Below are 14,862 nucleotides of genomic sequence, written 5' to 3'. Positions count from 1 at the left end.
ATTGATATTTTTTCTTTTGTCAAATCAACTTAGATAATGTTGTTCAGATAACATAATATTTTGAGTTCCTGTTGATTAAACCAATCGCCTTAATTGTATTAACTCAAATTTGTAATTTTAATGAACTCAAAATTTTAAGGTTACTTACTTTTTTAAGTTCTATTAAGCTCTACAATTCTATTTTTACAGTGTATTTTCCATCAGAATTGGTCACGTGACGTACCTTTGTATCAAAATATGTCTGTCTTCGCAGACATGAGATAATGCAATATATGATACTCTATCCATGTCTTTGACATTTGAACAGTCACGATGACATAATGGATAAATCTGTTTGACCTTTTCTTTTTTATGAGACCAAAACATAAGTTTAAGAGGATATAAGTTTCCTGCATATATATTGCATCAACAGCATAAAAAATAAATGTGCATGCGCATTAAACAGACAGATTCAGGTATATTTATGAATTAATTGATCAAAAATACCATAAGGTTTGAGTTGAACGACACTGAAATGGCACCCGCTCTGATGCAGTGAGCAGATATCTCGCGCGAGTCTGATCCGTGTTTGCGCGCGCTCACGTGCACGTGCCGCGGTCTCAGAGCAGTGGATCTGTCGCACCGACGCGCGCTTTATTATGGGGACAGAGAAACACACACAGTCACAGATTGTGCATTTGCAATTGGTAAAACTTCACAGCAGAGCAAAGCAATGTGTTTTGGGATGGTATGCCTTATGTTGACGAAGAAACGTTGGACTGAACATATGAGTTTGTTGCATGTCTATATAAGGCTTGGGGCTGTAACTATATACAAGGTAGGCTAAATACTTAGAAAACATGCATTTGTGACTAATATGCCATACTCACTGTTTTTTTAATGTATTGTTTAGTTACAGTATGCCTCTAGTAGGCTAAATGTACACACTCTAAAAATGCTGGGTTAAAAACAACCCAAGTTGGGTTGAAAATGGACAAACCCAGCGGTTGGGTTAAATGTTTGACCAACCTGCTGGACAGTTTTATTTAACCCAACTATTGTTTAAAAATTACTGTATGGTTGGCTTAAAATGAACCAGTTTTGTCTCTGAATCCTGGGATTTTTCCACTAAACAGGATGAAAAGGGGACGATCAAAGTGTGAGAGCTTCACCCCCTCAGAGGACAGAAACAAGAGACACAGGAGTGTCACGCCGACGTTCCTCCAAACCTCACAGAAACCCACTGAGGAGATGTGGGGCAATCTTCCGCATCACGTGGTCCTGCACATATTCCAGTACCTGTCTCTGGTGGACCGGGCTCGAGCTTCTTCTGTGTGTCGCCGGTGGAACGACGTCTTTCACATCCCAGATCTTTGGAGGAGATTTGAATTTGAGCTGAACCAGCCAGCTACGTCTTACCTGAGGTCCACACACCCAGATCTCATCCAGCAGATCATCAAAAGACATGCTCAGCACCTGCAGTACGTCAGCTTCAAGGTAGGTCATCGTTCATGGAAATGTGTTGAACTAGCGTTCAAAAGTTTGGAGTCGTAAGATAAACATACACTCTAAAAAGCACTGGGTTAAAAACAATCCAAGGTCTGGGTAAATGTAGGACAGAACACATGTTGGGTTAATTTTACCCAGCAAATTGGGTTGTTTATTTAACCCAGCATAATGGGTTGATTCATTTTTACTATAATACTAGCTTATTTTTTACTTCATACATGAATTAATGTTTACGGATTAACTTAAATCCTCTAAACTTCACACAACAACTGGATTGTATGATGATTCCTTTATTTTCCTATTTATTTTATAGTTTTAAATACATATTGCCTAGATTTAAGCTCATTGAACAAATATTAGAAGTAAAAATGAAACATTTAGAAGTAATTCAAGTGTAATCGACCAGACTCTGTTGTCTGTTTCCACCGTAACGGTGCTGGATCTCGTGCCGGAGATGACTCGCTTTTGGCGGGGGAACTGCAGACCGCAAAAACTATCCAAACGCTGGGTTGTTACGTCTGACCCAGGATCTGGTAACACAAAAACTACCCAAACGCTGGGTTGTTACGTCTGACCCAGGAGCTGGGTAACACAAAATCTACCCAAACGCTGGGTTGTTACGTCCGACCCAGGAGCTGGGTAACACAAAAACTACCCAAACGCTGGGTTGTTACGTCCGACCCAGGATCTGGGTAACACAAAAACTACCCAAACGCTGGGTTGTTACGTCTGACCCAGGAGCTGGGTAACACAAAAACTACCCAAACGCTGGGTTGTTACGTCTGACCCAGGAGCTGGGTAACACAAAATCTACCCAAACGCTGGGTTGTTACGTCCGACCCAGGAGCTGGGTAACACAAAAACTACCCAAACGCTGGGTTGTTACGTCTGACCCAGGAGCTGGGTAACACAAAAACTACCCAAACGCTGGGTTGTTACGTCCGACCCAGGAGCTGGGTAACACAAAAACTACCCAAACACTGAGTTGTTACGTCCGACCCAGGATCTGGGTAACACAAAAACTACCCAAACGCTGGGTTGTTACGTCCGACCCAGGATCTGGTAACACAAAAACTACCCAAACGCTGAGTTGTTACGTCCGACCCAGGATCTGGGTAACACAAAAACTACCCAAACGCTGGGTTGTTACGTCTGACCCAGGATCTGGGTAACACAAAAACTACCCAAACACTGAGTTGTTACGTCCGACCCAGGATCTGGGTAACACAAAAACTACCCAAACGCTGGGTTGTTACGTCCGACCCAGGATCTGGGTAACACAAAAACTACCCAAACGCTGGGTTGTTACGTCCGACCCAGGAGATGGGTAACACAAAAACTACCCAAACACTGGAAAAAGAACTAAAAAAAATCAACCCAGGACTTAAAAATAACCCAAGATTTTTGTTATAGTGTATAACAAATCATTTTAAAAATGACAAAAAAATAAACATAAAATATAAAAAACATGTTTTTGCAGGTTGACAGCTGCACAGAGTCTGCGGAAGCGGCCTGCGACATCCTCTCACAGCTGGTGAACTGCACCATTAAGACACTGGGTCTGATTTCCACAGCTCGACCCAGCTTCATGAACGTGTCTCAGGTATAACAGAATCCCGTCCACCCATGCCATACGACATCTACTAGCTGAACATGACATCAAACATCTGCTCTAAAACATGCTGCTAGTTTAAAACTACTAGAATGTCACAGCTGTCAAACATGTAATTTCACCCTCCACAAAATCCTGACAGTTTGAAACACTGCAGTGTAACCAGTATTGAAAGTGACAAGTTGAATCTCATTGTGGCTTTACTTAGTCACAAAAGATTTAAAAACAAAGAAGGCTGTACTTCTTTATTTAACAGTACCAGATTGACAGGATTAATCACACATCAATGTGACGGCTTCCAGATGGCTCTGTTGTTTGTGTCCGTATTTATACTTGCTGTCGTCACACTATACAACCTCCAGAAAGATCTGGATGAGTCAGTGCCCTCACCTGGAGGCTGGATTATCCTTCAGTCGTCATTTCACTCTGTCTGGTGTCCTCTGTTAAGGTCAGGGCCATTTTCTCTAAGGAGGTGCTTCTGATGAGGAAATATTCAACAGCACAAAAACAGCGCAACAGTCAGGTTCCAGAAGTAAAAACCCAATTCATTTTCTCCATGGGGAAACCATTACTTATAAATCATTCAAGACAGACCTCATGTGAGCTCCGAGGTTGTTAATCAATGGTGTTGAAGCCGTCTGTTTGCATTATTTCTACTTGTTTTTTAATTAGTTGCGTTTAACAGCTGAATTTGTGGTGAAAAAACTACATTACCCATGATGCTGTACAGAACACTCCACCAATCAGAAAGTTGTGGCGAGCAGCCAGTGTTGGGTAGTAAGTGATTACATGTACGTAACCAGATTCCAAAAAATAAGTAATTGTTAGATTATATTGCGTTTTAGAATACTCGTAATCAGACTACAGTTACTTTTCTATTGATTACAGTACATATTATTCACAGAATGGCAGTAAATTATTCCTAATTCATTTTTTCTTCCTACTACTATTTTTTTATCTTGTAAATTTTCCTTTCTATAACTCTACTTCTTATACACAGTCTTTCAAGTTTGTGGAATTGCACACACAGAACAGCCACTAGTCATGTGACCACTGAAAACAGCATCCCAAGTTGGGTTGAAAATGGACAAACCCAGCGATTGGGTTGTTTTAACCCAGCGGTTGGGTTAAATGTTTGGGTTAGGTTTTATTTAACTCAACTATTGTTTAAAAATGACTATATTTCTTGCTTAAAATGAACCCAAAATATGTTGGAAATTAAAAATCAGACACATAATTACTAGAGGCAACAATATTAATCAAAAAGAGAACTTTTATTAATAAGCAACTTAATAAATGTTTATTGTTTAATTATTATTCATTAAACTTATTAATAAATGTTCATTTATTAAACATAATGTTAATTTCCAACATATTTTGGGTTCATTTTAAGCAAGCAATACAGTAATTTTAAACAATAGTTGAGTTAAATAAAACTACCCAGCATGTTGGGCAAACATTTAACCCAACCGCTGGGTCAAAACAACCCAGTCACTGGGTTTATCCATTTTTAACCCAGCATTTTTTCATATTTACATGCAATGCAGGGATTCCCCAAACTTTTTGTCAGCTGAACCTGTTTAATATTTTTTTGAGGTACCTCCTGTGATTAATAAGTTAGTTAATAATAAAATTAAGTGAAAAATAATTAAAAAATTAAGTTCACAGTTCTCTGATGTAAGTTAATGCTCACATGACATGCAGGTAAACATAAAATATTTCATCTTTTTAGTAAGTGTTTTATTTTGACTGTTTTATTTTTTACATTATTTATTTATCCTATTCAAATTAATGTGATAAACGAGGTCAAAATTAATCTAGAAGTAATCAAAAAGTAATCAGATTACATTACCTTAAATGTGTAATGGAATGGATTACTTTACTAATTACAATTTTTGTCATGTAATTTGGAATCAGTAACTGTCTACAAGTTGTAAGTAATCTACACTCTAAAAATGCTGGGTTAAAAACAACCCAAGTTGGGTCGAAAATGGACAAACCCAGTGACTGAGTTGTTTTAACCCAGCGGTTGGGTTAAATGTTTGCCTAACCTGCTGGGTAGTTTTATTTAACTCAACTATTGTTTAAAAATTACTATATGGCTGACTTAAAATGAACCCAAAATACAATTACTAGGGGCAATAATAATAATCAAAAGGTGAACATTTATAAATAACCCTACCCAGCAGGTTGATCAAACATTTAACCCAACCGCTGTGTTAAAACAACCCAATTGCTGGGTTTGTCCATTTTCAACCCAACTTGGGTTGTTTTTAACCCAGCATTTTTTACAGTGTACCCAACATTGTGCGCAAATTGTGCCAAAAGAGCTCTAAAAGAAACGCCCACTTCATAAAGCACTGCAAATGATGAAATCTCGCTATGCTTAAATATTTGTATCTATATATGAATATTTCACAATACACTTAATATATATTACTTCTTTCTTCGGCTGAACACATATTTTGAAGGGTGTCGGTAACCAAACAGTTGATGGACCCCATTGACTTCCATAGTAGTTTTTTGAATGGGGTCCATCAACTGTTTGGTTTCTCATATTCTTCAAATATATATTTTTTGTGTTCAGCAGAAAAAAGAAATTCATACAGGTTTGGAACAACTTGAGTAAATGATTTTTGGGTGAACTATCCCTTTAAAGGCTCTAACCTTACTGAGGATTTGATAATAAATCCCCAGAAAAATAACAAAATCAACAAATTTTTCACTGTAATGTATTATTGTAGTTATTATTTTTGAAGCAATGTAAATATTTTAATAAATAGCATGTTTATGTATTGTTTTTTAAAGAATATAAGTGTGTAGTTACAAAAAATGAACTAGCATCCCTACAAAACAAATAGCACAAAGCGGGGTGACCTCATGAAATAATGAAATAGCGTTTCATGTAAAGGGCATGAGTAGCCGGCGGCGCTGACTTTGCCTGTCTTGTCTGGTCTGTTCTCAGTCACACTTCGTCTCAGCCCTGACGGTGGTGTTTGTGAATTCCAAGTCCCTATCCTCTATAAAAATTGATGACACACCGGTTGATGACCCTTCCCTGAAGGTACTGGTCGCCAACAACAGTGACACGCTCAAGCTGCTGAAGATGAGTAGCTGTCCTCATGTATCTCCGGCAGGTCAGTGCGTCACCATCTGAGTCATGGCAGATCTAATAGGTTAGGATTTAGACTGAATATGAACTTGGTTTCAGGTCGACAAGAACTCCAAATTGACCCATTTACTTTTTTAATACACGTTGCTGGTCTGTGTGTGTGAGTTTATTCATAATTCACAAACTAATATAAGCTAAAGTCATGTCATTGACATACTTTAAACTCACACTTGAATATTTTTTTTTAATACATTATTATCATCATCCAAATGATTGTATAAATTATTCCACCAAAGCTTGCAAAATCCTATTAACTAAGCCTATTAATTTTAGCAACAGTACTTTTTTTATGTCTGTGTGAAATGAACAATTCTGTAAATGTAGAAATTAAAGTTAAAGCTCCAATCTCCTCCAGAAAATCCCGAAAAAAGTCTGTTGGTGCCTCAGTGACTTCTTCACTCAGAGAAGCTGTCAATCTCAGCTGTCAATCATGATGTCACGTCCCATTTTTATAGCATGAAATAACTAACTAAACCCAAACTTATTTAAAAAAACGAACACTTGAACTTACATTAGCTTGATTAAAAACTACATAAAATGACAGAAACCATCTTTGGAAAAAAAGTTTGTCTCACGTCCCATTAGATTACAAGGAGAGGGCGGGTTTATGACCTATACTGCATCCAGCCACCTGGGGGCGATCGAAATTTTCAGGACTTGTGCGGCACACTTGATACAAACTGCTTGACATTTTGCCCGACGGATTCTTAACATAACCTTTTCGAATATATCTGATAAGTTGTAAATGAGAAGAGCCGTCGATGTTTGCCCTCTTGACTACGCTGTTTGCTTGCTTTTAGCGCTGCACAATTAGTCGAAATTAAACCGAACGCAATTTCTTAAAGGCTGCGTTTTTTATGCGCAGCTTCTCAGTGAAGCACGGCTCTGTGATCAGTAGTAAATGCTGCTCCATCTGAAAGCCAGAGGGCGCTCTCGTACAAAAACTCCAAACACTCCCCTGCAGAAGTAAGATCGTTCCAGGAAATCCCTATGGGCATCATGCTATCGCTGTAGCTGAATAAACAGAAAATTGGTTAAACATGACTAATAAACACACGACTACAACAATATATGGTTTATTTGAGTTCTTCAAGCCTTCTCGGGTATTTTAATGATAATAAAGTATATTTATAATGCAATGTTAATCGACATAGCCTTTATCACTGTATAGAAAACTATGAAATAATATGTCTGTTTAAGAACACTCAACTGATGTTATGAAGTGAGTTTGAAGTAAAAACATGTTATTACATATTGCAACAATGCCTTTACAATGGTCGTTGCCACTATTTGAGACCGAATATTATGAAGGCCATTCATGAATGCCGACTTTGCGGTCGCTGTGCACCCATGTGCCAAACCTGTCCTGATGTGGACTACACACCATTGTTATTTTAAGCCGCTTCTCCACCGTCGTGCCAAACCGTTATTATTGCTTAAACCGGATATATCATGAAAATCTGACTTTTTCCATGTTTAAGTGCTATAATCGGATCCCCGTTGCATCTACCAACCCAGAAAACGTGAAAAAGGACAACCCAGTAACTTTGACACAGAAGTTGATTCTCAAAGATGGATCGATACCAACTGTTCATGATCCAATTTCATATATATCTCGTGATGTTTGCAAATTGTCTTTCTGAATGTGTTTTGTTAGCATGTTGCTAATGTACTGTTAAATGTGGCTAAAGTTGCCATTGTTTCAAATGTATTCACGGAGACCAGAGCCATGTCGTTATTTTAATTTTTAACACGAAAAATTCATAAACGCATCTTCATTCTTATCGAGCTTTAGCCACGTTAGCCGTGCAGCATGCTATCAAACTAATTCAGAATCGAATGTTAGCAAACATCCACAAAATACAGTGATATGCTGCATCACGAACAGTTTGTAATGATCCATTTTGAGAGTTGTATTTGCTGTGTGAGCTTCTCCTGTATTGTGTATGCCTCAGTGGACTGGAATCACGAGCTCATTTGCATTTAAAGGTACACACACCAAATCAGTAAGGCAGTTAAAACATGGTATAATAAAAAATCCATGGGGTATTTTGAGCTGAAATTTCACAGACATTCTGGGGACACCTGAGACTTATATTACATCTTGTAAAAAGGGGCTTAATAGGTCACCTTTAAAAATGGCAAACAGGAAACCCTGCATACTGGTGGATTTTACTGACAGGGCCATAATGAAAGTTACTGTATAACTATACCCTTGTTCACCTCATTGCCTCTTGCACATCCAGGCATCCTGTGTGTAGCCGATCAGTGTCACGGCTTGCGCGAACTGGCTCTGAACTACCACCTGCTGAGCGACGAGCTTCTGCTGGCCCTTTCCTCCGAGAAGCACGTCCACCTGGAGCACCTGCGCATCGATGTGGTGAGCGAGAACCCGGGCCAAACCCAGTTCCACAGCATCAAGAAGAGCAGCTGGGACGCCCTCATCCGCCACTCGCCCCAGGTCAACATCGTCATGTACTTTTTCCTGAACGAGGAGGAGTTCGAGCCCTTCTTTTGCGAGGAGACGCCTGTCACGCATCTGTACTTCGGTCGGGTGGTCAGTAAAGACATGCTGGGCCGCATCGGCCTGAACTGCCCGCGTCTCGTGGAGCTGGTGGTGTGCGCCAATGGGCTCGAGCCGCTGGACGAAGAGCTGATCCGTATCGCCGAGCGCTGCAGGAGCCTGACGGCCATCGGCCTGGGCGAGTGTGAGGTCACCTGCAGTGGCTTAATGGAGTTCGTGAAGATATGCGGCGGCCGCTTGAGTCAGCTGTCCATCATGGAGGAGGTGCTCATCCCTGACAACACGTACAACATCGAGCAGATCCACAGCGAGGTCTCCAAACATTTGGGCCGGATTTGGTTTCCTGATATGATGCCCACATGGTAGATGCATCAAAGCACTTAGATATCCACTCTAGTCTTCCTATGTAAATAAGCAGTCTGCATTTGGCAGCCATTAGACAGAACTGGGTAATTAAAATTTAGCATTGGGAAACGGAACATCTGGATCATTAGTGTGGAAGAGCTGCTGTAGTAGAAACATGACTTGTGATTGGATCTCAGAGATGGGATTTGAATGTAAAGTGTTTACAGTTCCACACAAGTGCGCACACGTGAAACCAGTTCTTTATGTAAAATTCATTGGGCCTCAGGGACTTGTATTTTATGGCCTAACCTTTCTTCTATAGCCTAGCCAGAATACAGCTACTAGTTGTAGAAGAAAAGGAAGACTTTTCTCAGTGACAGATCCTAACAAGTCATTTGGTAACACTACTTACTATAAGGTTTCATTTGTTAAAGGGTTAGTTCACCCAAAAATGAAAATTATCCCATGATTTACTCACCCTCAAGCCCCATCCTAGGTGTATATCTTCTCTCAGACGAACACAACTGGAGTTATATTAATAATATCCTGGCTCTTCCAAGCTTTATAATGGGAGTGATTTTGAAGCCCAAAAAAGCACATCCATCCATCATAAAAGTAATCCATACGACTCCAGGGGGTTAATAAAGAACTTCTGAAGCAAAGCGATGCATTTTTGTAAGAAAAATATCCATATTTAAAACTTTATAAACTGCATGTATAATAACTGGCTTCCGGCATACGGCCATATGCATTAAGTTACTTCAGTTTGTCGGAAGCTAGTTTTATAGTTTATAAATATGTATTATAGTTTTATAGTTATAAATATGGATATGTTTCTTACAAAAATGCATCGCTTCACTTCAGAAGGCCTTTATTAAATGAGAATGAGAAATTAAATGTTAACAAATGAGATCTTATTGTAAAGTGATACCATTCATTTTTACAGAAATAGTATAAACTGGTTAATTTATTAAGTATATTTCACTATGTTAAAAACAATCATTCTCTGGCAATAGAATAACTTTGCAAATAACACTATATGTATTATAAATTCATTACTGAAATTCTTAATTCCAACAGGCCTTTCCTACCAATTATTTTTGTACTTGATAATGCAAATGTTTTAATAACTATTGTGTACAGAACATTCTGGCTCCTGTAAAACACTGTGCCGTTATTTATTTTGAGATTTATAAACATTCAAAGTATAATATGCATTTACACTGTCCTCGTATGTTACATTGAAATGATACTGTGTAAAGTTTCTTATCATGGGAATTTGAATATCTAGATTTGGTGTAGTTGTATCGATTCTTATTAATAGCAAACCAGTGCAACTGATGTGTTATTCACTGTAATTCACAAAAAAAGCTTTAGCTTTACTGGGAAGTGTTTTTTTTTTTTAATGTTTGGTAGCATATAGAATACTTTTCAAAGGAAGGTCAATATTAGGAGTCAACAAACAAAATGTTATTATTTGTTGTTGTTGTTGTTTTTATTTACTGTTTTGTGTTGGTCTCACTTTAAGGGGAGGTCCTACAGATAGGGTTGTTCAAACTATTAAAACATCCACAATTGAAATGAATAAAAATGTCATTTTTATAGTTTTATATTCCATTCACCTATTACAGCATCAAATAGCATCATTTAAATGCCATTTTCATATTTTGTTCATATTATAAACATGAATCATAATGTAAATCTCATATTTCATAATAGAAACCCATACTTTTAAATATTGCTTCTTGAATTATATTAAAATGTTTAATTTACATATATATATTTCATTACAAATGTCATCACACAATCTCATTACAAACCATAGGGCTGTAAAAAAAAATTATGGACGACGCACCTCCACTCTCTTCCATTGTGGAAAAGTGAAGCCGCCAATGTCCCAATATGGCGCCGCCATCTTGTGCTGATTCGGGGCCGATTCTGCGCAGTGGTGAGCATGAAGTAGAGCCGCGCGCTATCAAGGCCCCGCCCACACTCCCGCAGAATCGGTTAGTACAGTTTACTGCAGAACAACTCATTATGTCGGTGTGAAATAAACTGTTATGGAAATGTAAATTAAAGTTAAAGCTCCAACCTCCTCCCGAAAAAAGTCCGTTGACTACTTCGCTCAGAGACACTGTTAATCACAGCTGTCAATCATTACGTCACACCCCGTTTTTATAGCATCAAATAACCAAACCTATTTTAAAAACGAACAAGGATCAGCATGATAAAAACTACATAAAATGACAGAAACCTTCTTTGTAAAAAAATTATTTGAAGTGTAAATTAATTGTTTATTCCCATTAAATTACATGGAGAGGGCGGGGTTTATGACTATACTGGGACCAACCACCCGGGGGCGATCGAGACGCTTTAGTTTCACTTTTCAGGACTTGTGCGGCACACTTGTTACATTTACATATTACATACAGGTGTTTTATTAAATAATATTTTAAATGTCTTTTTTCACAAACAAAAAAAGTTTGTTTGGGGACTTATATCTCTCAGTATAAAATACAAATGTGTGCATATTAAATAATAAGATAATATAAGATAATTTTATGTATAATTTAATTTAGCAGTTTAATTTGGATTATACCTATTCACCCGTAGAACTCTTTCAATAAGTGGAATGAAACACTGTCACGTGGCTTTAATAAATGAATGATGTGTTTGCAGTTCATCGGTCTGCCACCAGAGGGCAGAAGCGGCCCGTCAGAAACACGTCTTGCATCATTACATAAAACTGCCGTGGGTTCTGCAAATAGAAGCAGCGATGGACACTTTTTTCCCTCGTACTGAGCCTTGACTGTGGTGTATGTTACACACATGCTGGAAGGATGGGGAAAAGAGACACGCTCGCTCGGCTATGATCTGTCTGCGCGTGAGGTCATCACTGACCCCATCATGAGTGAAGAACGTCAGCCAGACGTCAGCAGTGCAATTAAATATTCAAATGTCGGCGCAGGACTGTGTGATCTGTATTACACGCATACGTACACAGACATCATCAACGCGCCTTTAGGAGCCAATAAATTTATTAGGAATTAAGAAGAAGATCCAGCCTCCTCAATCGCACTGTGGTGCTTGTATTTCTCTCAGCATGCACAACAAGCTCTGAATATATGAACCGAGATATTATGTAACATCTGCAAACCTCAATTATTGCATGAGCAGCTCAAAGCGCAAATGCATACAAATGTGGTCCACATGACAACAGGAAGAGAAAAGGCTCAGCTGCATCATCCACCCAACAGATTACATTCATTCACGCCACGCATGTATTGATCAAGTGTGAACTGAGCCGCGCAGAAACATGTGAAGTTCATGCAAATGGTTTGTGGGAGCAAAAGAGCACATTCAAAATAGAAAAGCACAGCTTCATTCCTTGGAGTGCATGCGCATCCGTGTGTGCAAAATATAAATAACGGGTTTGAAAAATTCAAGCTTTGCGGCATTGTCGTTCTCTGTACATGTGCCGGACTGTGGTGTGTACTTTATGCACTCGGGCAGGCAGAGGAGCTGTGTTCCTGGGATCTGAGAGAAGGAGGAATACACGTGTCTCGGAGACCACGCCACTCTCTGATCCGCTGCTCCCGATGGGAGGGGGGGAGCCGCTCTAGCTGCCGCGCGCGGAGGTGAGGGGAGGGTGCCAGCGTTCCCCTTAGGACATGCAAGGTGTACCTGAAAAAAAAAAAAACAGTGGTAAAGAAGGGGCATGTTGAGAGAAAAGACAAAAATGGGAGGATATTGCATTTGAAATACTGTGTATACACTTTAGGGGTGTAATCTGATATATCGATCGATGCATCGATAAAATGTAATATGCTTCGCGTTCACGCCATGTCGTAAATTAAAGGTGAGCTATTATGCCCCTTTTTACAGGTGTCCCCAGAATGTGTCTGTGAAGTTTCAGCTCAACATAACCCGTTGATTTTTTATTATACCATGTTTTAACTGCCTGTTTTTGTGTGGGAGAAAAAATGTGTACCTTTAAATGCAAATGAGCTCGTGCTCCCCGCCCACAAGCTCGCGGCAATATTAAAATATTAATATCTGTAACGCTGTGAGCATGGATCTGTTGTGTAGACTGTAAGTATTTTAAATGTTTAACTTTAAAATGTTTATTTTGAATAAATAGCGCTCATAAACGGCCGTGGCATTCTCAAGTGAAACGAGTCGAGGCTTGGACCCGGAAACGGCGTTCCTTACATCACGACTTAAGCGGATAGAGTACCTCAGGGATGACGTGTTTTTGTAGGCAAAAAGCGAGTTAGTATTTTAGGACTTCCGGTTCCATCGCCCCGAAGTCAATGGGTTTTTTGAAAGGGTTTTTGATAAATCGCCTGAAATAAGGTCTGTGGTTAACAAAGCCTCTAAATATTTTCACGTTTTGATCTATGACATAAAACACACCAGTTATAACCTGCTTGTGATTTTTTAAACCTTTATTGTGTCTTAAAAACGGCGGTTGCTAACAAATTGCTAAAAGGGACTACTTCCTTTGGCGGGGACTTTAGACGTCATCATGACAAACAGGACATTTGGACAGCATTTCTCATGAAAAAGTGGATAAGTATTCATAATCAGCGCAGATCATAATCAGCGAGCATGTTTTTAAATAAAGTTGTTTTCTAAATAAAGTTTGAGGAAGCTTGGTGGTGGTGACGTTGATCCGTGCTGTAGTCCGTTTATAGCCTACTGTTAGCTTTATATATTTGATGACTTTATTTAGGCTTAATGTATGAATGTTGTGTTAACTTGTAAAGATTATCTTGATAGACAAAACGTTTAAGTGTCATAACCCTTTGTTAAACACAGCTTATTTTTTGTGATTTTCCAAAAGTCTATGGGAAAAATGCATTGGCTTTCGATCGAGGGAACCCGTGCGCCGCTAACTTCCGGGTTGGCCTACAAAAACACGTCATCGCTGAGGTACTCTATACACTGAGGCATAAACAAAACAGGAGAAGCTCACACAGCAAATATAACTCTCAAAATGGATCATTACAAACTGTTTATGATGCAGCATATCCGATCATGTATTTTGTGGATGTTTGCTAACATTTAATTCTGAACGAGTTTGATAGCGTGGTGCACGGCTAATGTGGCTAAAGCTACACACTGTTGGAGAGACTCGATAAGAACGAAGAAGTGTTTATGAATTATACAGACTGCAAGCGTTTTCGCGTTAAAAATTAAAATAACGACATGGCTCTGGTCTCTGTGAATACAGATGAATCAATGGCAACTTTAGCCACATTTAACAGTACATCAGCAACATGCTAACGAAACACATTCAGAAAGACAATTTGCAAACATCACAAAATATACATGAAATTGGATCATGAACAGTTGGTATCGATCCATTTTTGATAATCAACTTGTGTGCAAATTCCGTGTTTTACTGACCCTCATGTGCAAAGCAGTCTGGTGTAAAATGACTTGAACATACTGCTATATGAATTTATCTGGACACATTCCCTTCATAAATTATACCACTGCGTCCTTAGTGGCTCAGATGCCAGGAGTTTATGGAGACTCATATGTTTACTTGTCGTAGCTCTCAGAAAATTACGAGGTTACTAGTCTGCTTCCTAACAATCGACTAACTGTTAGTCGACGAGAAGAGGATTGGTTGACCAAGATTTTATTAGTCGGTTAGTCGCAGAAAAAAAAAACTTAACAGGAAGTGGCGAAAGTCCGTGAGGGAGAGACCGT

General features: G+C 38.9%; 2 protein-coding genes across 3 annotated transcripts in view; one reads left to right on the top strand and one right to left on the bottom strand.

Annotated features, from left to right (window-relative positions):
* Window positions 1-341: 341 nt before the first annotated feature.
* fbxl3l (F-box and leucine-rich repeat protein 3, like) lies at window positions 342-10,745 on the top strand. The gene is made up of 5 exons (XM_051859771.1): window positions 342-817; window positions 1,116-1,476; window positions 2,969-3,091; window positions 6,066-6,237; window positions 8,519-10,745. Exons 2-5 carry the CDS (start codon window positions 1,117-1,119, stop codon window positions 9,160-9,162), a joined length of 1,299 nt encoding a protein of 432 aa, XP_051715731.1. The 5' UTR covers window positions 342-817; window position 1,116; the 3' UTR covers window positions 9,163-10,745.
* A 1,416-nt stretch (window positions 10,746-12,161) lies between these two features.
* atp10b (ATPase phospholipid transporting 10B) overlaps window positions 12,162-14,862 on the bottom strand; it is a 46,513-nt gene continuing 43,812 nt past the window's right edge. For both annotated transcript variants that reach the window (XM_051859761.1, XM_051859760.1), the window contains one exon: window positions 12,162-12,825. In XM_051859761.1, coding sequence (XP_051715721.1) covers window positions 12,639-12,825 — 187 coding nt within the window. In that variant the 3' untranslated portion in view covers window positions 12,162-12,638. The remainder of the gene's footprint in view (window positions 12,826-14,862) is intronic.

This window comes from Ctenopharyngodon idella, chromosome 14 (genome assembly GCF_019924925.1).
Source record: "Ctenopharyngodon idella isolate HZGC_01 chromosome 14, HZGC01, whole genome shotgun sequence".
Lineage (NCBI taxonomy): Eukaryota > Metazoa > Chordata > Actinopteri > Cypriniformes > Xenocyprididae > Ctenopharyngodon > Ctenopharyngodon idella.
This window is presented reverse-complemented; position numbering and strand designations above follow the sequence as displayed.